Source organism: Dama dama, chromosome X (genome assembly GCF_033118175.1).
Source record: "Dama dama isolate Ldn47 chromosome X, ASM3311817v1, whole genome shotgun sequence".
Taxonomy (NCBI): domain Eukaryota; kingdom Metazoa; phylum Chordata; class Mammalia; order Artiodactyla; family Cervidae; genus Dama; species Dama dama.
Window position 1 is genome coordinate 43,102,407 of NC_083714.1, and position 24,435 is coordinate 43,126,841.

The 24,435-nt window shown below is 40.2% G+C and overlaps 1 protein-coding gene across 7 annotated transcripts in view; it reads right to left on the reverse strand.

Annotated features, from left to right (window-relative positions):
* ATP11C (ATPase phospholipid transporting 11C) overlaps window positions 1-24,435 on the reverse strand; it is a 165,567-nt gene that overhangs the window by 113,673 nt on the left and 27,459 nt on the right. The window contains exon 1 of one of the 7 annotated variants that reach the window (XM_061137374.1): window positions 21,412-21,429. The exons of the other annotated variants lie outside the window; for them this stretch is intronic. Within the exon in view, the coding sequence (XP_060993357.1) occupies window positions 21,412-21,414 (3 nt within the window). The 5' untranslated portion in view covers window positions 21,415-21,429. Of the gene's footprint in view, window positions 1-21,411; window positions 21,430-24,435 lie in introns of those variants that run through there. 7 annotated transcript variants of the gene reach the window in all.

The following is a 24,435-nucleotide window of genomic DNA, read 5'->3' on the forward strand; positions in this document are numbered from 1 at the left end:
ATACTGTCCCTTTTGTTTTTCATATGTTTGAAATGATTTGTTTTAGGAATAATTAAAGTTTAAGAAAGACACTCCCTCAGCAAAAGTTGACCACTATAGAGTTTGCTAAGACTGTTCTCTGACAATCTCCATCATGTAAATTATGAATCTTTCTATTTTAATGTGATCCTCCAGAAGAAAGTTTGCCTACACATTTATACTTAAAGGTTTATAGGAAAGGGCCACACATTGATTGACCTTAAGAAATAGTAACTCTTGCAAAAAACACAGATAACCTCTACCTATTAACTGGTATGTAACAAACTGGAGTAAGATTTGCTAAGGGTTTCCATTTTACTAATGTCCGGTCGTGGCCTCCCAGGTGGCTCAGTGTTAAAGAATCTGCCTGCCAATGCAGGAGACATGGATCAACCCCTGGGTCGGGAAGATTCCCTGAAGGAGGGCATGGCAACCCACTCCAGTATTCTTGCCTGGAGAGTCCCCATGGACAAAGGAGCCTGGCGGCCTACAGTCCATGGGGTCACAAAGAGTCAGACAAGACTGAGCAACTGAACAACAACAAATTTGCTTCCAGTAAACACTTGATTTCCTTCTTAAATAATCCACTCACCCAACTCCAGACCCCTGCAAAAAAAAAAATTCCTAACAGCTAAATTGTAAGGTTTTGTGGTGTCAGTGGCTATAAATCTCAGTAATGATCACCTCTGGACTGGGCTTAGTAGACTGGAGTCTGATTGTCAAGATTAAAGAGCTAATCAAAACTGGCTTTGTAAATGTTTAAGTAAGGTTGGGTTGAGCAACTGTCTGTGGCATAATGCAATCCACCATGTCACTCCTAAGATTTACTTTTTGACACCTTTTTTCATTATAAATAAATAACTAGATATATTATTTAGGTGAATAAACACCCAACCACCCAGTTACTATTGTGAAAGTGTAGAAATCCGGCTCTGATGGTGACCATAAAATAACATGAAGAAATTCCTTCATTCACTCCTGGGAATAAACATTAAAAATTTTTTAAAGAGTAACTATATGAGTTGACTGATGTATTAAGGAACTTTAACGTGATAATCATTTCTCAGTGTATGCATGCATGCACGTGTGCGCGCTCAGTCGTGTCTGACTCTTTGCGACCCCAAGGACTGTAGCCTCCCAGGCTCTTCTGCACATGGAATTTTCCAGGGAAGAATACTGGAGCTGGTTGCCATCTCCTTCTCTATTCTCAATGCATACATATGTCAAATCATTATGCTGTACACTTTAAACTTACACAATGTTGTATGTTAATTATACCTCAATATTGCTGAAAAAGACCCAAAATAGAAAAAAACCAGATAAGTATATTATAACTAAGGATTTAGGCTGCACTTCTAAAACAACATGCTCATTGTTATAGCTTCTATTTTGCACAATGTTGAGTCACATTAGTTAAAATAAACTTTGTAGTTTGGCGTGGGAAGCACATAACCTAGAACTCTAGTCAGGTTCAGACCCAGACAGCATCTGCAGAGGGAAAGAATTGGTGGGAGCAATTTCCAGGTATATCTGTGACACTCTGAATACTCTTTTCCAGCATATATTTACAAAAAAAAAAGGGGGGGGGGAAGGGGATCCCAAATCTAATCACTTCCACCCATGACTCTCATCCAACTTCCTCACTTCATCCTGATCCTCATACTGCTCTGTGCTTCTTTCATCACCCCACATTCACAATACCAGTTCCCCTTCCCTCTCTTGCTCCTAACTCAATGGTTAAACTCTGCCCTGCAGAATCTGCCATCCTTGTTAACCAAACTCTTTACATCCTTAACATCAAAAAATGTTCCCTACAAATAATTGTCTTCCCTAAGCCTTAAAAGTGAAAGTCGCTCAGTCATGTCCAACTCTTTGCAACCCCATGGACTATAGAGTCCTCCAGGCCAGAATACTGGAGTGGGTAGCTGTTCCCTTCTCTAGGGGATCTTCCCAACCCAGGGATCAAACCCAGGTCTCCCTCACTGCAGGCGGATTCTTTACCAGCTGAACCACAAGGGAAGCCCTAAGCCTTAGCTCTCTTCTGATATTCTTCCCCAGAGAGGTGAGGGGTCAGTCTCCTCTTGCCTCTCTACTGCTTGTGCAGTCCATGAATACAATCTCCCGAAAAGCGTGTCCTCCTTTTGGGGTCATACGATCTAGAGATACAAGCTTTTAGCCCCTCCTCCTCATGGACAGCATGTCTCCTGGACATTTCCCCTTACTCAATTGTGTCACTGGAGGCCTTTCCATCCCATCTCCTACCATCATTCTGTGAAATTTTAATGTCTGTGTGACAACCAACTCCATACTCCTGTTTCATAATTTTTGGACATCATTATCTCAAGTGACCATTTACTAACCTTCATCATCTCTACCAAACAGCTCTCTGGTCACTTACTGACATCAACAGCAGACTTTGAAATTTAGCTTTAAGTCCTATGCCCTATGTTTCCTCTTACCATTGCACTTGGAAATATCATCATCCATACAGACAACTCATCCAGAAACCTACCTACACTGTCAAGTCTCAGAACTCTTTTGCTCTAAGGATCTTCACCTTTGCTCTACTTTAGCCAATTGCTCTAGGCTGACAGACTGGGATTTATTAAAATCATCTACTGCTTCATCTCTGACACCTCGAAGGAAAAAAGCGTGCTCTCTTAGTTTTTTAGCTCTTTCACTCCCACCATAGCTCTTTAAACCTCTGGTCTCTTGACCCCACCTTCAGTTTCTCAAATTCTTTACCTTCACTTTTTCTATAAAGTGTTCACTCATGGAACCTATTTCTCACCAACTCCCTCAACTTCTTCCCAACTAGGCTTTCCGCAATAGACCTACATTAAATCCTAATTCCGGAACCAGTCTCAGAGATCGCTGTCTTCATTCCTGCATGAACAAAGCTAAGAAGAGTTTTGTTAAAAATCACACTAATGTGAAGTTCATGCCATTACAAAATCTTCAGTGCCACTCCATGAACGTCCTACTTGTTCTCACTGATTGCACTCTCCACTTATCCTAAATGCCTATCTGAAAGCTTCATGACTCTCAAGTCCCATACCACACTCCTCTATATGGGTGACCTTGCTCCTACATCTGCTGGGCACTTCTTCATACTTCCCTGTTGTGTGTGAGCATCAGGTCTCGCCCTCCAGTTTCAGAAGAGGGGTTTCTTTTCCTGTTCCTGACTGATAAAGAGCTTTCACCTATGCTCCTGATCTCTATCTGCCCATCTTTTTGCACTCCATCTCCCTTATACTATGAACCATTTTATTTCCACTATCTATCTCCCCCTGGTTTTTTCGCTTTAATGTTTAGTTTAAGTCCTTATTTTCTCAAACACACATACTTTTCTTGACAATGGATCCTCTTCCAGCCTTCTCTCTCTCCTTCCCAGTATAAAGTAAAGTTCTTTCAGGGCAAGGATTTGGGTTTTTTTTTTGTTGTTGTTGTTGTTGTTTTGTTCCCTGGTACACCACTAACCTAGAGCAGGGAATGGCACATAGTGGAAGCTCAATAATTAGTTGCTGAAAAATGAGTCGCCACCTCAGAATACAATCAGTATGTCTCCTTCCTTACCTCCTCTTTACTCTTCCAGCCTTTTCTCTGTATGCTGGTTCCTGCCCCTACTCCCACAGGCCTAACCTGCCAGATCAAATGGACAGTTTCTAACTTAACCTCTCTCTAGCACTAACACTAAGGACCATCTTCTCCGCTTCCATGACATCACACCTCCTCTTATGTCTCCGGATACTCCTTTTGAGCTTCCTTTGCCAAATCTGCTCGTCCTATTTCCCTATATTCAGTCCTCAGCTCTCTGTCCCTCACCACTCCTCATGGCATGCTCTCCCTGGGTAACCTAATCCATAGGCATGGCTTTAATTACCATCTATATGATGACACCCGAAAAGTACATATCTCTAGCCCCAGACTTCTGTGCTCTACACATGATAACACTGAGGGCTTGGGTTCCAAAGAACAATGTTAAATTCTTTACATATATTTATCCATTTTCTACTCACAACCAGCGCATTAGAAAGGTACTGTTATTACCACCTTGCACAGATGAGGAGGCCGAGGCAGAGAAAGGAGAGCAACTTACTCAAGGCCACACAGCCAGCTAGTAAGCGACAGAGCTAAACAGTGATATGAACACCTTTCTTTTTCTTAAATAACAGCTTTATTTCTATATAATCTACATGCCACAGATTTCACTCATTTAACAATAGTTTTTATTATGTTCATGGTACTGTGCAAACACCACCACAATCTAGTTTTAGAACATTTTCATCACCCCAAAAAAGGTGATGAAAGAAATGTGGTACCCACTAGTAGTTATTGATATGAGCAGTTTTAAACTTTGATTTTAGGAACTGAAACCTTCTGAGAAGTACATTTTCAAAAGAAGCAATTATAATGTGTGAAGTCAGTTACGACAAAATGGTTTCTTTAAGTGTACATATATTATTTTTTACAATACAAAAGATTCTCTTTTGTGTGTTTAAAAAAGGAGTTTTCTACCAGGACTAGATTTACCCATATGGTACAAGAAATTCAAACAAGAAAGAGCTAAATATTCCTACAACCAGACAAATATTACAGCCTTACTGTGTTATCAGAAGGAAGACACAGTAAATTCTCACAGGAAGAACAGTAAAAAGGAGAATATCTTTAGGAGACTGTATAAAGAATGACCTCTTTTTACCTACACAACTTATATATAATAACCATGTGTCTAATTACATGAATAATGAAACCAATTGTATGAAGCCAGAAGAATATATAAATGGAACTTATCAATGGCATCTATGGCACAAATGAAAAGAAATTGCTTAACAGAAGAAAATGGAAAAGGCTTTTTAAAACAGAAAAGTTCATTAGACTTTTAATGACTATAATTAGAGAAGGTATTTCCATGCTGCTCCCGGTGGAGTGACACAGCGAGAGTTAAACTGCAGCACTGAAGTCAGCTTTCCTTGTCCAATAACTGCAAAGCACTACTGAGTTATTTTTAATCTAATTTGCCATTTGAAGACTTGGGATAGACCAGGAAAGAAAAATTAAATCAATTTATATGCTATACGTGATAGGAGGGAAGAATCACCAGTGAAGAAAAGCATCAGTAGCCAATTTTAAAAAACAGAAGTCTTTCAAATGGCTTGCTACAAGCTCTTCCCTTTCATACATACTGCACCTAAATTGAGGTTTGAAATGTGTTACTTCAAAACATATAGAGGCAGATCCCATAGCTCCTAATAACCCTGAAACCATCACTGGTGTGAAAAGCTCTTTATTTCCATCTGGGATAAAGGTATGAACTCATCTCTTGGGGCTGCGAAGACTCTGTTCAATTCATACATCACCAAGCAAGCACCTACTATGCCCCAGACTCTATCTAGCCTTGGCACTGGCAAGCAGATGTAATCCTTTGCTTCACAGTTAAGTGTAGGTGTGGGGGGGGCAAAATATGAGACTATGATAGTAGTACAACCTGGATTTAACCAGATTGTTCTGTTTTTAGACCAAGTATTCCAAACTTTTATTCTAAACAACATGGTGAGTTCAGCTGCAAAAACCATGTGGGTCATGGCAAGGAGAAAGAGAACAGTTTCAAAGGTCTGAGAAGCATAAAGGTATTCTTTCACTCACTTATTCATTCCACAAATATTTTGCAAGGACTGATGATGAAGCTGAAGCTCCAATACTTTGGCCACCTGATGTGAGGAGCCGACTCATTGGAAAAGACTGATGCTGGGAAAGATTGAGGGCAGGGGAAGGGGGTGACAGAGATGGGTGGATGGCATCATCGACTCAATGGACAAGAGTTTGTACAAACTCCAGGAGATAGTGAAGGATAGGGAAGCGTGGTGTGCTGCAGTCCATGGGGTTGCAAAGAGTCGGACACGACTGAGCGACTTCACTTTCACTTGGGCTTCCCTTGTAGCTCAGTCAGTAAAGAGTCTGCCTGCAATGCAGGAGACTTGGGTTCAATCCCTGGATCAGGAAGATCCTCTGGAGAAGAAAATGGCAACCCACTCCAGTATTATTGTCTGAGAATCCCATGGACAGAGGAGCCTGGCAGACTACAGTCCATGGAGTTGCAAAGAGTTGGACACAACTGAGCAACTAAGAGCACAAACAGATGAGCGACTTTCACTTCACTTCACTAGGTCAGGTGGCTAAAAAGGAACAAAGCCAAGATTTGCATACTGACTGACCTTCAAGTTTGCATCCTTTAATCCCAATACCATACTATCTTAAATAAATGTAAAGATCAAGATTATGTAATCCTGGATAATAATCCTCACAGCAGAGCTTTGAAGTAGGTTTTATCATCCCCACTTTAGAGAGGAGGAAACTGAAGGACAGAGAGGAGAACTAAATCACTGGAAGTCCTCCAGCTAAGCAGCAGAGCCAGAATACAAATACACATCAGCCATAAATCTCTTTATAGATCAGAAACGTTAGCTCTAATCTAACTTTACACTGGGAAAGTAAACCACTATGTATACACTTCTTCCAGCGTAGCAGTATCATACTGAAATATACTCCAGTTCTTAAAATGCCTTAGGCACAGGGTACCTTGGGGAGCAACTTCAGCAGCATCCATGTCTGAATTAAACAGTTACCACAGAAAATAATAATTCTTGAGGACTAGCAATTTGCACTGCACTTTGATTTGTTTTGATAAGAGCAGAACCACCCCGGAGGAGAAGACAAATAGGACATAGGACTGACATTACAGTTTTGTTGGTAGTAGAGTTGGGTCTGATACAATTACACACTGTGCCACACAGAGAATTGTTCAGGGAGAAATTTTGTTACTTGTGGAATTTAATTCCAAAATGATTTTATCTATTAAGTCTACCACATAGGAAAATGCATTTGTTTGCATCATTCCTGAGAAGCATATAAAATAGCACTCATCAGAGCCACACAGCAGCCTGAGTCACATGTAAATACCAAGATGCTCTATTTAAATGTAAACAACTGACATTACATACAAACACTTCTGAGTTAGAAGAGAAACTAGAAAATTTTTATTAATGGAAAATGCAACATTTCCAAAAAGTCTGAAGCCTTAAGAAAAAACATTCCTCAAAGTGTTTTTTAAGAAAAAATATTAGCAAAAAGAGCATTTTAGAATAATTAAAGCATATGTAATCGTGTTTAGGATTCCTTACATATCTAAAATAATTTCCAATTTATAATACATAAAAATGAATCACAGTGTATGTGTAACGTAAATGTTAAACTATAGTTTTACAACTATTAAATTTAATCTGCTCTTCAAATACAGGACTTCTTACCTACGAATCATACAACAAGTTTCTTAACTTTAAGAAATCCAAGGTTGTTTTAACACTATGCCAATTTTTGAAAAGTAGCCAAAACTTCCCTAAAGAACAAATTATCAACATTTGAGATGAACAATAATGGTATGATTTCTTATCCACGTGTGTGACTGACACAGATAGTAGGGGGGAGTCAAGAAGACCTTGGGTCAAAACCCCAGCCCTGCTGTTTACTAGCAAGGTATGCTGTATTTGGCAAATAAACTACTATGTGCCTCAGTGGAGCCATACTATATTCCTATAAGGATTAAACAAAATAACATATATATAGTGCCTAACATAGTTGGAACTCAGTAAGTGTTAATTTCCATCACCACCACCCACGCCTCCATTTTCTGAAAAGAGTAAGGAACAAATATTAAATACTACTTTTGCCAGATGGAGCTTAGTACACATACAGTCTCACTTTCCAAGATACAAAAATGAGTGGTTTTCTGCCTTTCTGCATCAGATTTTGGGAAAGTGACTAAGATGCCAACCCTATGTAGATGTCAGTCTTCATAAGCCTAGACCAATTTCCTTCCTGGCTGCAAAAGGTGAAGGGCTCTGAAACTGATGAAAATGAAACAAGGAGGTTAAAAGGATGTCAATAGAGACAGATCTAATAGACCAAGCGCAGCCTTAAACTCTATGATAGTAACAATATTCCTCAAAAACTGAAATCTGCATGGGCTTACTGCTTTAATAAAGGTCGAAATCCCAAAGTTCCCATTTTTGTCTAAAATGTTTATGGTTTTCCTTTAGATATTCACATATCTAATTTAAACAAGCTGTTGTAATATTTATTAAAAATCCAAAACACTAATATAAAGACAGAACAACTGTTGAAAAATCTGTTTTAACTCCATTCACACATTTATTTCACAAAGATTTGATTCTTTCAAGCAATAACACACTAAGTTCTGGAAATGCAGACCCTGAGCACCTTTTCATGTGCTTATTGGCCAGATGTATATATTCTTTGGAGAAATGCCTATTAATATCCTTTGCCCAAAATGTTGAAAAGATAAGTTGCTAATTACTGGAGAATGCAAATCAAACAACAATGAGGTATTACCTCCACACCCACCAGGGTTCACTGGTGGCTCGGTGGTAAAGAACCTGCCTGCCAATGCAGAAGACACTGGTTCGATCCCTGGTCCAGGAGTATCTTACATGACTCAGGGCAACTAAGCCCATGCTCCACAGCTATTGGGCTTGTGCTCTAGAGCCCAGGAGCCACAACTACTAAAGCCCGTGCACCCAAGAGACTGTGCTCCACAACAAGAGAAAACACTGCAATGAGAAGCCCTCACACCACAACTAGAGAGCAGCCCCAGCTTACCGCAACTAGAGAAAAAAGCCTGTGCAGCCAAAAATAAAATAAATAAATAAATAAAATTATTAAAAAAAAATACTTGTGTGATCTGAGACAGGCTGGGACCTGGGACCTTTTGCTGCAGTGCTGCAATGCTTGCACCTGTACATACTGCTCCTTGAACAACAAAACACAGAAACTGAATGAGACTAAAAGTAACTGCATGCATGCACACCTGGGGCAAATTCTGGACCCCAAAGATACAAAAAGACCAAAAAAACAAAAAGTCCAACTGTCACTTTTGAAGAGCCTGGAGCAAAAACAGGGTACTGAGCGTGCCCCCTGTACACAACACCACCTAAGTCACCCCTCTAGTCTGACCCCTGGACTTACCCCTACCCTCACTCCATATAAGGTCACAAGCTAGTCCTCTCTCAGGGAGAGAGCAAGCAACAGGGAACCTGTTTGTTGTTGCTGTAGCAGGGCCCCAATAAAGTTTTGCCTGAATTTCTTGTCCGGCCTCTGATAATTTCTGTTGATTCGGGAAGGCCAAGAACTCTGGTCCGTAACAATTTTACAAACAAGAGTAAATAAAAATATAGAAAGATGCTTGTTAACAGCATTGTTTAAAAGAGTAAAAAAAAATTAAAAATTAAATAATCCAAATATCCATCAGGAAGGGACTGTTTAAATTAACTGTAAAATATCCAAACAATGGACTATTGTGCAACTGTCAAAATATAGCAGTAGCTCAGTATGTACCAATGTGAAATTATCTCTAACATACATCAAGTAAAAAAAAAACAAATTAAAGAATATGATATATTGTATGATTCCAAATGTATATATAAAGATATATGTGCATGAGCATAAATGTATGAGCATATGTGTGTGTGCACAAGTGTATATATGCTTCAAAAGACATAAAAACAATTTGAACACCCAGAGAAGAAATTTAACAGTGGTTACCTCTGGGGAATAGGGCTGTAAATGAAGCAGGGATATAAACTTTTTTATATGTTCTGTAGCTTAAAAAATGTTTTAACCAAATATAAAACTTCTCAATTAAAAAAAAATCTTGATAACTGTCAAATTTTTCTCAGTCATACCTATCCTAGTTATATAAAATGTAATTGAGAGGATCTGAATTAAAATAAGTCACTCCTATTGATATTAGGACTAGATAGATACGGATTTGAATTTTAAGTTTTTATAAAGCTCACTTCAGTCCCTGTTTGGCTGACACAAATTGAGTATTTTAAGACAACTCAAACAATTGAAATACAGGAGTGCTATTTTAATACAGCAAAAAAAAAAAAACAACAAAAACTTACTTCAACCACAGTTAATGTTCACAACATCTGAAAGATTCCACATCAAGCTTGATCATATGATCAAATATATGATTTGTGTCAATTGTGAAGAAAATGTGACACCCTGAAAAAACTTTAAAGATTAACTGCATAGATTCACACTTTCAACAAACATTTATTGAGCACCTACTATGTATTAAGCAATCTGTTAGGAACCAGATACTATGATAAATATTAGTAATGGAAGCATGTATAAAATACTCCAGGGAATTCCCTGGCAGTCCAGTGGTTAGGACTCCATACTTTCACTGCCCAGGGCACGGGTTTGATCCCTGGTCGGGGAACTAAGATCTCAGAAGCCTCCCAGATCCCCCCACCAAAAAAAAGCTCTAATGGGCACAGAGCTGGGAGAGATTCATTCTGCCCAGGCTGTCAGGGAAGAGAGCTCTAGGACAGCTTCACTGAAGAAACCACACTTGAGCAGGTCTATATCAGCAGGACTTCATCAGAGAATGAGAACAGAGCCAACTTCAGAGAGAGGGGAAAGCAGGAGCAAATGCCTGGAGGTACCTGGCAAACCCTAGAGGCATCTGAGCCTGTGAATAACCCAGTTTATGGCCAGAAACCGGGTACTGCAGCAAAGAGGAGTAATTAGAGAAAGAAGACTAGAGAGGTAGGCCTGAGAACACCTGTGAAGGAATCTCAGCACCCCGACCTAGGCTGCAGCATAGAGGTAACTGGATAGGGAAGAGTGACATTTATAAAAAGCACCCTCTTGATTAAGAACTCTAAGAAAATAATTACTTGAAAAGTCACAATAATGGTTATTTTGGAAGGAGGGAAGGCTCATGATCTATCCGGATGGAGATTTTAAATATGCTTGCCCTGTAGTATCATGTGTGTGCTCAGTTGTGTCTGACTCCCTGCAACCCCATGGACTGTAACCCACCATATTCTTCTGTCCATGGGATTTCCCAGGCAAGAAATACTGATAGTGGGTTGCCATTTCCCTCTCCAGGGTATCTTCCTGACCCAGGGATGAAACCCATGTCTCTTGTGTCTCTTGCACCGGCAGGCAGTTTCTTTACCACTAGCGCCACCTGAGAAGCCCAGCTTTCTGTCTATTTGTTTTATTAATTTTTGAGAATGATATTGAAACTCTAACTAAAAATCTTAATTTATCTAATTAAAAAAAAATACCTGTAATATATAGTGGAACTATATGTAACTTTGTTCTGTATTTTCCAAGTTTCCTGTAAATGTGTTATCACACTTTCATAATTCAAAAAAAGAAAAAAAAAGAGATGTGTATACACATACATAAAGGAGAAGCTCTTTAGTGAAATCAATGACTCAGCAGTGAAAGACAGAAGTAAATGGCTAATATCCCAAGTGAACTATTCCACTTAAAGGGAAGAAAATATCTGTAAGGCAATGGCTGTTGGGTCAAAGAGCTCCCCAACCTGATCAACAAAAGCCAAAGGAGGGGACTGTAGCATGCAGCCACGTTACATTCACGTGTCTGGGGCATATTAGGTATATGTAACCTACAGAAGAATTATAATAGAAATGTGAAGGTGAGAGAGATGGGCCAATAGAAAGAGAAGAAAGGTATTCCCTACTAGGTCAGAGCACAGTGGCGGAGTAAACAATTTTACTTATGTAAAAGCCAACATGAACTGTTCTTACTTGAGAAGAGTTGGATACCAGCAACTGTGTGAGAGAGATTAATTACAGAATGGCCAGAGAAGCCCATGCCCCTAGAGAACAGGCCCTCACCAACTTTTAAAATATGCACCTAGAAATATTAAGATTTTTACCCTTACACCTTAGCTTCTTTAACTATGAAAAAGTGAAAGTGAGTTACTCAGTCATGTCAGAATCTTTGTGACCCCAGGGACTGTAGCCCACCAGGCTCCTCTGTCTGTGGGATTCTCCAGGCAAGAATACTGGAGTGGGTTGCCATTCCCTTCTCCAGGGGATCTCCCCAACTCAGGGATCTAACCTAGGTCTCCCACATCGCAGGCAGACTCTTTACTGACTAAGCCACCAGGGAAATCACTCTTTAACTATATAATAATAATAAAACCTAGCTACCATTTATTGAACAAATACTCTATGTCAGGCACAGTCCAAGCCCTCAGCATATCCACTTGGTGGAATCCTCACAGTGAGCCCACGATGTAGGTGCCAATATTCATCCCTTTCTTACAAATAAAGAAACGTGTGTCCTTTCAAGTGGCACCTATGGAGAAACAAGACATGAGGGAGAATGCAGAGGACAGAACTGGGCCTGGGCACAAAGGAGTGCCTGCCTTATACATAGTCCAACCCAGGTCACCAGGGCAAAACATTACATAGGGATTAGGAGCTAAAACTCCCATTGTTGATAAAGAGTGATTTTTGAGACCTTATCCTTGGCATGTCTACCTCCTCTGGCAACATGTGGCAAAGGCAGGCGGTTGGTAGTGATACTGAGATTTGGGATCCTGGCCAGCTCCCTGTTTCCTTTCATCAGAAATATGGCCAACATCTGGCAGCTTCAGCAAATGTCAAAATGAATGAGTCTCCACTAATTCATATGTTACAAACTGGATTGTCAAAATTGGTCCAATTCCATTACGGAATTATAGTTCAGCTACACTGAACACTAAATACCTATGAGCCATTAGGTGGGCCTTTTAAATCTCTTTGCTCTATGGAAATTTCTATTCTGGTAGCAGTTGTAAGAGACTTGATCTTTATCATACTCTTCCTGGCAGCAGTAAAATTCCATTTCCATCAACTCGGTTTCCTCTCCAGAAAGAAATCTCTCAGGAAATACTCAAAACATTATTTTTAAAAAAGTTCTCAAATATGAATCATTTTCAACTGCCAGGAAAAAAACCCCGCCCCCACTGTTTTGCATCATAATATACTTTCCCTAAAATGACAGTTTTTGGGCAAGACATACTTATTTGACTCGGCTCAAGCAGTTCACTCTGCTTCAACTATCTTCTCCCTTAAATCTGCTTGTCCAAGTCCTACCAACTCATTCATTGCTTCAAAAGATTATTTCTTGAGCAACTACTAGTTTTTCAGATGGCAGGGGTTCAAGTAAGTGTATCAGAAATTAACAAGGCAGAGATTCGGGAATGATCACTGTAGACAGTGGGCCCATCATCTGACATGCTGAGAATTTCTTTCAAGGAAAAGTTTCCTAGAAGAGAAAACATTTAAAGTTGGTCTTTTAAATACAGGCAGGAGGAATTCAACGCAAGAGGAAAGGTATTTACAGACGCTAAGAGGAAGGCCTCCAATGACAGGGAGCACAATTGAGCAGCTACCTCAGAAATTCATCCTAATGTTTGTGCCAAAGGCGCACTTCCAATGGGTTGCACCTGACCAATGACTGAGCACAACAGGGGCAGGACTGTACTGACCTTCGGACTTTGGGACTCCCCAAAGGCTTTTCTGAACCTCCCTTCAATTGTACAGCAGTCTAGAGAGCTTCTACCCAAGCTACTCTGTCTCGTCCTCACTAGGGGTCAGACTGGCATCATGGACTGGCATCATGGGCACACCCACCCTTCCCATCCCCTCATTCTGCCACATCTCTCACACAGGCAGTTGGTTATAAAATCCTTGCCTGTTTCATCCTAAATTTCTCCTTCTAAGAGGTTAGTTTTCAGACTAACACACCATTCTAGACAGAGGGCTCAGCATGAGTAAACACCAAGAGGCATGAAAAATCAAGGTGTGCTTCGAGCACCTAAAAATATTAAGATTTTACCCTCACACCGTTGCTTCTTCTATTGTATCAGTTCAGTTCAGTTCAGTTCAGTCGCTCAGTCATGTCCGACTTTGCAATTCCATGAATCGCATGCCAGTCCTCCCTGTCCATCACCAACTCCCGGAGTTTACTCAAACTCATGCCCATAGAGTCGGTGATGCCATCCAGTCATCTCATCCTCTGTCGTCCCCTTCTCCTCTTGCCCCCAATCCCTCCCAGCATCAGGGTCTTTTCCAAGACCCAGCATCAGGGTCTTTTTTATTATATAATAATAATAAAATATGCTATGCCAGGCACATTCTAAGCTCTCAGAAGGCATTCTGGTTGAATCCTCATAGCAAGCCCAGGATAGAGGTGCTGATATTGATCCCCCTATTACAAATGAAGAAACCCATGTCCCTTCAAGTGACACCTGTGGAGAAACAAGACATGAGTGAGAATGCAGAGGACAGAACTGGGTCTGGGTACAAAGCTCGCCTGCCTCATCACAGTCCAAGCCAGGCCACCAAGGTACTGAGATGTAGGAAACTGGCCAGAGGAGTGGGCATGGAGGGAGAAGCTGGAAAAAGAAGAGGCGGCCTTTTCTGTCCGCTGAGAAGCCCGGACCTGGGCCCCCGAGAAGGGGGGCATCGGCAGGTTCTAAGCTCGGAAAGGACACGTGCTTTCCACAGCGCCCCCTGCCGGCAGGCCGGCGAGCGAGCTGCAGGGAGCGAAATGGGGTCCTGTCTCTGTTCCCTTCTTGCCTGCTGGCTTGTCAGCTCTAAAGACTACAATACTATTCTTTGGTTGGTTTCGCCTTAATCTTCATGTCCCTGTAATGATTAGAAAAGTATTTAACACGAAGTCAAACTCAAGAGGCTACACCAAATCTACCGGGCTGGGCCACACCACACTGTGTTGTGCTTAGTCGCTCAGTCGTGTCCAACTCTTGGCGCCCCCATGGACTATAGCCCACCAGGCTGCTCTGCCCATGGGATTCTCCAGGCAAGAATACTGGAGTGGGTAGCCATGCCCTCCTGCAGGGGATCTTCCCGACCTAGGGATGGAACCTGGGTTTCCCACATTGCAGGCGGATTCCTTATGGTCTGAGCCACCAGGGAGGGCCCTCACCTCACTGCCCAACGTTTTAATTAAAACCATCCCCAAAGTTTAATAACCAGCCTTTGAACATTCCTCCTTGGACACTGGAAGTCTCTAACCTGTCTAGAAAGGGAAAGTTACACATAGGAAACACAGAAGGTCTTCTCCAAACTATCTCCATGAAACTACTTGTTTCATGAACTCTCTCTGAAGCTGACATCAGTCACATTTGTTGATCCTAATTGTGGGGACAAAGGTAGTCATCAAACATTTAGTTTTCCAATGGTTTACTAGGTCAATAAAGTTTAGAGAGTCAGATCAGGCTTAAGGCTCAGAGGTCTTATGCAAAGAACACTGGACAAACATCAAAATTGGGTTCTGAGTACTGGCGCAATATCCAAAGGTGATCTTTGGGAAAACATATCCCTTAGGTCAATTTTTTCATCATAAAGTAGAAATAAGACCTACTGTACTTAAGGTGTAAATTAAATTAGAAGTTGTGGTTAAAGTGCAGGTGCTTTGACAATATGTAATATGTAAAATATTATGTATCATGTAAATATGTAATATGATAATACAGTAATACGTAAAACACCTCATTTTCACTTAAAAATTTGTTAAAAGGATAGATCTCAAGAGTTCTTAACACATACATACAAATAAACATAAGGCAGGAGGAGACTTTCTTGGAGGTGATGGATATGTATATTATCCTGATTGTGATGATAGTTTCAAGGATGTACGGATATGTTTAAATCCATCAAATTGTATACATTAAAAATGGGCAGTGGCACTCTGTATAAGAATCACACCTCAATAAAGTTGTTTTTTAAAAAAAGAGGACTACTGACTGCCAATCCTGATTTGCAATAACATCAAGGGATGATATGATATTATCCCCCAAATTCTCAAAATACAATTGATTTTCCTTTCCTTTCGTCTGTCAAACAGCATTTTCAGTTGGAAGTGTACTGCTAGGAAATCAAAGAATAATGAGAGTCAATTCCCAAAAGGCTATGGATTGGTGATGCTAGAGCCAAAAACCCTCCTTAGGTTCTGGGCAGTAGAAAGCTCACTGGATGACAGCCTATGTCCTTTCTCAAGAGTCAGCCTTTTTCTCACTGCTACCTCCTGACCTGACTGACGAAACACAGAAGCTGTTGAGCTCTACTTGTGATAACCAAAATAACCTTACCAAAAAAAGGAATCATTACCTCCAAACAGCCTGAAGTGGTTTGTGTCAGAGAAGAGAGTTTTGATGACTCAGAAACTGTCAGATCTGCATGAGCAAAGGGACTCAAGCTGGCTATCACTGGTTGGCTGCTCATGTAAAATAAAAGTGGTCTCTCCGGTCCTCGGGGCCGAGACAACCACTTCCAGATCACATGTTCAGACACACATGCACGCATTCATTTCCAGAGCCCAAAGCATTCAGCAGGAGGTTTTAAATCAAACTTGCAAACTGATTTAGTAAAGTGAGTATTGTTTTGACTTAGGATGTGGATAAAAAGTAGAGGAAACCAAGTCCATTCTTAAAAAAAAAAAAAAAGACTTGCTCTAGGCTATTTTGGCAAAAGAATTAAACTACATAAATCATTTTCCAAAACCAAATTATTTCCAGTTATAAGGTGTGTTTAATGGTAGGAAATCAGTAATGAGAATAGTAATGGACACCATCATATTGAGCATATTCTATGTGGCTGGCACTTTATTCTTCATAACAACCCAGGTTAACAGTCTACAATTCAAATAATAACAATTAAAAAAAGAGTCTCAGAGATACAAATGTGCCACAAATCAAATAAATGACAGAGATATGATGCAAACCAAGATATCTAAAAAGTCCAGGTTTTTAGATGGCAATGAAAGGTGGTAGAACATTTCTCCCTTTCCTAATCTCAATCAGTCTCTCCTCCACCATCCTCCCTGCAGTCTTCTACCCAGTACCTGGTTCCCTGCCCGGGCTGTCCCCTGCCACATGCAGGCACTCATTTCCAGGGAGAGGTATCAAAATGTAATGGGCTTATCATGGGTTTTTACCGAACAAACCTGTACTTAAGTTCTGAGTGTGCCATCGACCAGCTCCAAGACTTCAGTGGTACGAATTGCTTGTTGGAGCTCAATTTCCAATTAAGATTAAATTAACATACACATTGCCTAGTATTAACACATAGACACTCATTATATCTGTTGCCTTTCCCCTCACTCCCTTTGCCGAAAGACCAAATAAAGATGAAGAACAGCACTCTACATGCATTGTATCATAGGTAAGGTTAGCAAGGATGGAAGTGGTCCTAGTAACCTATATAATACTCATATGTTCAGGAATTGCCAACAACTAAGCAGCATCTAGCCATGATTTTTATCCATAAAGTATAAGAGAATAATATACTATAGTCATTTGGGATTTGGTCTACACATGCGAGGTTGGTTCATAATTCTTAACTTAATGCCATTCACAGAAAACATAGTTATCTAAGTAGAAAATCCAAAATAATCCATAAAAAATTAGTAGATCTAATAAGTGATTTTACCAAGGATGGAAAACGTTAAGACCACTACACAAACATGAACTGTATGTTTAGATATATTAATGAACAAATAGGAGGCTGAAATTTGGATAAGCACCATTTGCAACAGAACCAATAAATACACAATACTCAGGAACGAATCTAACAAAGTATTATAAGATTTATATGTTGAAAATTACCAAAAACAGACAAAAAACAATGATGAGAGAAATCAAAGACATAAGTAACTGGAGAGACACAGTGTGTTCATGGATTAGAGGACTCATCAATACTGCAATTCTTTTCCAAATGAATTTACAGATTCCATTCATCCCTAATTCAGCATTCAAGTCAATGCTCAATAAAATCTAAGCCAACTTCTTTCTGAGAAATTTACAAGATAATTCTAAAATTTATATGGAAAAACAATCTAGAATAACCAAGACAATTTAGAAAAAGAAACAGCTGAAGGATTCAAAACAACTGATTTTGAGACTTACTATAAAGGTACACTATTCAAGACATTGTGATATTGGTAAAAAGATAAACACATAGATCAATGGAATAGTAACTGATCCATATATATATAGGCATATCCTGGAGGATACTGTGGGTTTGGTTCCAGACCAGTGCGAAAAAGAAAATATTGTAATTAAGTGAGTCACACAAATTTCTTGGTTTCCCAGTTCATATATAAGAGTTAAATTTATAGTATACTATAGTCTACTAAGTATACAATAGCATTATGTCTAAAAAATAAAAATGCACATACCTTGAAAAGTAAATAAATAAAAATAAAAAATATTTTTATTGCAAAAAATACAAACCATCAACTTAGTCTTCAGCAAGTTGTAATCTTTTTGCTGGTGGAGGGTTTGAAATATGATGAAAATTACCAAGATGTGGCACAGAGACACAAAGGGAGCAAATGCTGCTGGGAAAAAATGGAGCTGACAGATTTGCCTGATGCAGGCTTGCCACAAAACTTCAATTTGTAAAAAAAACACAGTATCTGCAAAGTTCAATAAAGCAATGTACAAAAAAAATGAGGTATGCTTATATATATGGTGAAGTGATTTTTGATGAAGATGTCAACTTAATTCAACAGACAAAGGACAGTCTTTTTGTCTTTCAACAAATGATGGTGGAACAATGGGACATATCAAGATTTTTAAAAAAGAACCTCAACCCAAACTTCACTCTATACATACAATTTGAAATGGATCATAGACTGAAACATAAAACCAAATGCTACAAAATGTTTAGAATAAAATAGAAGTAAATCTTCATGATCCTAGGTCTAGTAACTATTTCTTATATAGGACAGAAGTAGCATGAACCATAAAAGAAAAGATTGATCAACTGAAGTTCATAAAAACTTAAACATTTTGTTCTTTAAATAGTAAGAAAATTAAAAAGAAATAAAAATAAAAACACAAGCCACAGACTGGAATTTTAAAAAAATGGCACACTTTGAAAAACAGAGTTAAACATACATCGTAAGATCCAGCCATCCCACTCTTTGGTATTTACCTAAGAGAAATAAAAATATATGTCTACACAAAAGCTAAACTACAAATGTTTACAGCCACTTTATTCATAATCACTGCAAACTTCAAACTATCCAAATGGCCATCAACTGGTGAAAGGATAAACAGATTGTTGTACATTCATACAGAATATAATAGAAGGCAGAAAACTACTGATAAATTCAATGACATGGATGACTCTCAAAAGCATTATACTAAGCAAAATAAGCCAGACTTGAAAGACTATATACTTTGATTCCACTTAAATGAGGTTCTGGAAATGACAAAACTATAGCGACAGAAATCAGAGCAGTGGTTGCCAAGGTTGGCAATATAGAGAGGAGACTGACTACAAAGAAGCATGAGGGAACACTTTGGGTGATAGAAAAGTCTATTATCTTGACTTCAGTGGTGGCCACGAGCTACATAATTTTGTCAAACTTCATATGCCTGAAAGTGAAAGTCACTCAGTTGTGTCCGACTCTTTGCGACCCCATGGACTATAGCCTGCCAGGCTCCTCTGTCCATGGAATTTTCCAGGCCAGAATACTGGAGTGGGTAGCCGTTCCCTTCTCCAGGGGAGCTTCCCAACCCAGGGATCGCACCCAGGTCTCCTGCATTGCAGGTGGATTCTTTACCTTCTGAGCCACCAGGGAAGCCCTGTACATGCCTAAAAAGGGTGAATCTTACTTTATGTAAATTATATCACAACAAACCTAAAAGAAAACGGTATACTATCTCAGAAATGGCTGACTATTTCAGGTAGAGATCTACATCTAATAGAACTAAAAGTGCTGGGTTTTGAGTAAAAGTTTAAGATCCACAATTAAAGAAGAGGAAGATAAGGAGGACAAAGTTCATGACAGTTTTGTGTGTCTTTCACTGCTCCCTGATATAATTATGTACAAAGAGGGCTCTAGTAGGAAGGTGCTAAATGTGTAATTTAGGAACAAAATACTCCATTTGCTACTTATTTGAAACACATCAACTTAAAATGATAAATGGCCATTAACTGTCCTCACCAATTGCTTGAGTTTGTAGATGACTCTTCAAAGGATTGCTTAACAAGACAGAAACTTGTTCAAGTACTAATTCTCCTCACTTTACAAATGTTCTGATTTATCAAACAGGAATGAAGCCATTTTCATTTTGTACAATTTCTTTCTCTTGATTAGAGTTTTGAAGAGACACAGCTTACCTTGGCAGCAGAGGCTGCCAGGTGGGAGAAGGTAGAGTTGTCCATCATTCCCCCCACCCCTGAAGGGTCTTTCTCCCTGTTGGGTAGGCTGTTTGGTGATAGATTCCTGGGTTGGGAAGACCCTGTGGAGGAGGACATGGCAACCCACTCCGGTATTCTTGACGGCAGAATTCCATGGACAGAGAAGCCTGGCAGGCTACAGTCCATGGGGCTGCAAAGAGTTGGACACAACTGAGCAACTAAGCACTTGGTGATAGTTGCAGGCAGATGTTTGGTTATGGCTAAGCCAGTGAGCATGGTCATAGGTTGGCAGGGAGCTATAGTCAAAATTGTGGTAGGAGTCTTTTTAAGTAGCACTCACAGTGCTCTAAGGGAGACCTAAAGTGGAAAACAGACACCACAGAAAACTTGTACTCATTTCTTTACTTAGCCATTCACCCAACAAGTATTTATTGACTGCCCATTCTGGGCCAGTCTTTGTTAAGGCTAAAGACAGAGATAACTGCCTGGTCTAGAGCAGTTTACAATCTTTGGGCGGCAGGGGTGGAGTGCATAAGGTGTAATAGCAGCCAAAAGGTCAAAGTACAACTTAATGGAAAAGGGTAGAATTGTGATTTACTTCTCCCTGTGTACCATTTTCCATCAGGCTTTTACAGTGCCCTGGAGTTTATGGTGAAGATAGACTGGCAGTCATTCTAAGTAGCAGGAACAACATATACGAGAGAAGTGCAAGCATGATGTAGCCAGGAAACTGCACGAAATTTGGGAGCACTGAGAGCCTGATGAAAAATGGTGTGTATGAGACTGGAGAGATAGGCATGAACCAGAAGGCTTTACAAGCTGTGCTCAAGAATCAGATGTCTGTTCCTGAGTGAGACAACGGGGGGCCTATTAACAAGGAAGTAACAAACCAAGATTTGCATTTAGAAAGATGATCTCAAGGGCAAGTCAAGGATAGACAGAGGCAGAAAGGAGATTCCTCTCCACTGAGCAACTGAAAAAGTGGTGGCCAGAAAGCTGATGTTAACTGGAGCAACAGAAAGAGCCTCTCCAGAACCAACCTTCAGTCAAGCAGGAGAAATGACCCCTCCCCACCCCCACCCCCACTGCAGGTCTCTAGTTAGCAATCATGATTGTTTATTTCTCTATTCACTCTAGAGTAGCAGCTCCCTAAGGACAGGAATGGTGACAAACACAGACACACACACACCTGCAACGCCTGGCTAAAAGTAGACCTTCAGTAACTGTGATGACTGAATAAATCAATGAATGAATCGATAGTTTTGGGCCCAAGAAACCAGTTGAGAGCTGTCACAAAAACATAATTGATGAGTTATTTTACCATCACATGGAAAGTTGAACTGGATGTCTCTGAAAGTCTCTTCCAACACAAAGATTTTATGATCTGAGGCCACTTCCTGTGAAGGTAACAAGTGATACATGAGATTTGTTCTAAAGAAAGACAAAAAAAGTGATCCAATAAAAATGACAAAGGGTAGGTTTATGGTATCAGGGAAAAAACCAAGTAAGGCAGCTAAAAGCTGATCGATTTTACAAAGAGAATGGGAAATGCTGTGGTCATAATTAAGCTGCTAAAGGCAGGCAGTATGGTAGATCAGGCTCCATCATCCCTCCATACTGGAGGGAAGGTGCTTGGAAATGGACTCAGAAGCAAGCTCTAGGAGGAAATGCAAGCAGGCAAGAGTGTGTGACTGGAAAAGGAGAGTGGGCAGCACCAAACAGAGGTCCAGATAGGTAGGTGATCAGTGAGTGAGCATCAGGATACTCAGCAAGGAGAAAGCAGACAATACAATAACAGGTAAACCTGGTAAAAAGCAATTGGGTCAGTGAGCATCTTCGTCAACAATGGGCAGCAGAGCCTCAGACATCAGCACGGATCCAGGCAGAGTTCAAGTCCCTGAGAGGCGTGGCTAAAAGAAAGCCTGTTTCTACCCTTAGAGCAACTAAGGTACCAACCACTGTACCCAGACAAGGACTTCACCGAGGGGCCCAGGTTCTGCATGGAAGTACTGAATACAAGGCCAGTCTTAATCACAAGGAACTAGGCAAGAGCAGCCTTACAAAAACATAAGCACATACAGTCAGAATGGCATTAGCAGACATGCTGATCTGCTGAGGTTTCCAAATTTTCTCCAACTCGGGACAGCCTGGGGCCCAAAGCCTCATTCGGGGCTCACCTGCCCCAACTCTGTCCTCTGGAGAGCAGTGAAGACGGGGAAGTCAACAGGCCCTCATAACCCTCCTGACAACAGACAGTCTAAGGCAAGGCCATGAGCAGAGGAGACTGGCAATGAAAGAGAAATAGCAAATCTGTACCATGGGAAGGACCAAGGAAGAGGACTATGGAATTCAGTGTACAGTGATCTCTGTTCACTCACCACCATGTTCTCTACCTACCACCACTTCCATAGTCCAGAATATACATCTTAAAAAGCTCTACAGCTCATATGTATTACCTAGAAATCTATTTCTCCTAATGCACTGCCTCATATCATACCATGGAATTGGGCGGACAGCCCATATTGCTACTTTTGTTTCCCATTCTGAACAACAAACTTATAAGGGGGTATAAGCAATGCTCTGGCCTATCCACTCCCACTATGTGGATGAAAATCTTACGGCCACCAAAGGGAGACACAGAAAAAAAACTACCCCCCAAACTACACAAGTAGTGGCAGAGCCAGCGATAACACCCAGATGTCTCTGCTCCTTTCGTGTTTGCAGTGTTATCAACTCTGGTAGAGATGTCCGTTATTAGGAAGCAAAGTTGAGTTAAATGCATTCATTCCTAATTTTAAACCCTTCCCACTGAACTCACACACAGCCCAACAGAAAATCTCTTTCCATTTGCACAGATACACGTTGGTTAATACATGACAGAATGGAAATCCACTAGAGGTCATACAATTTAGATTATCCAACTCCAAAGCAACACAAAGCCTCAAGCAACACCATCTGATTCTAAGGTCTTGCTGCTGTGGAGAATTAATCAAATTCATCCTAGAGGCTCATCTGCTGCATGCTTATTCCTTGATACCAAAACTCCCTAACAAATTTCAACACAAGATGCTCTGGTGACTTCTCTTCCTAATACTTTCTGATCAGAATCCATTACCGTGACTAGCATTTGAGGAATGTAAACAAGCAGGAGGTTGCTTGATCCCTAATATCTATATAATCCTATGTACTTAAACAAAATCTGGGAAGATAGATAGAAAGGGTCTCATTTCCACTGTTACTTCTGAATATGAAATGAGTGAAAAGAGAAGAAAGTCTAATTTAAACTGGTAAATCATGAATAATTGAGATGTCATAATATTTGAAGAGTGTGGTTTAAATTATTTAACAATATTGATCAGTGGTCAAACAGAATTTTGTTGAAAAACTCAGTATATTTAGAAAAGCTAAACAAATATACACTGTACACCAACAATTTGACATTAACCAACTTGTGTTACCTACAAAGTGCTGGCTATGCCTGATAAGGTTCATTTCTCCAATCCATAGTGTGGGCCTTGGGGAAAAAAACCCTAAAATTTACCTAAAACCAAGTTTTCTTTAACTCAAAGTAATATCTGTTATGGAGAAGGCAATGGCACCCCAGTCCAGTACTCTTGCCTGGAAAATCCCATGGACGGAGGAACCTGGTAGGCTGCAGTCCATGGGGTCTCGAAGAGTCGGACACAACTGAGCGACTTCACTTTCACTTTTCACTATCATGCACTGGAGAAGGAAATGGCAACCCACTCCAGTGTTCTTGCCTGGAAAATCCCAGGGACAGAGGAGCCTGGTGGGCTGCTGTCTATGGGGTCGCACAGTCGGACACAACTGAAGCAACTTAGCAGCAGCAGCAACATCTGTTGAATGAATAAACGAAACAAAACATATTCCCCTCCAGAATCACAGAGGTAGAAAAAACCAGTAAAAATCTCTTTCAAAAAAAAACTTCACAGTGAAGAAACCTGACAAATGCTACCCCAGCCAAGTGATCAATTAACATCATCAGTGAAGTCATGTTGACACTATGCATGGCGGATAAGATGTGATGAGGACCGCCCTTCACTTTTCCAGTCTTCCAAAAAAGCCATAATGTGCACCTCATCTTGAGAAAAACATCAGACAAATCTTATTTGAGGGATCTTCTACAAAATCCCTGGGTGGTATTCCTCAAGACAGTCAATGTCATCAAAACCGAGAAAAGGGTGAGAAACTGTCACAGCCAAGAGGAGTCTAAGGAGACAGGATGACTAATTTTGGTATGGTATCCTAGGTGGGGTTCTAGAACAGAAAAAAAAGAACATTAGGGAAAAAGCAAAGACACGTGAATAAAGTGTGGACTTCAGTT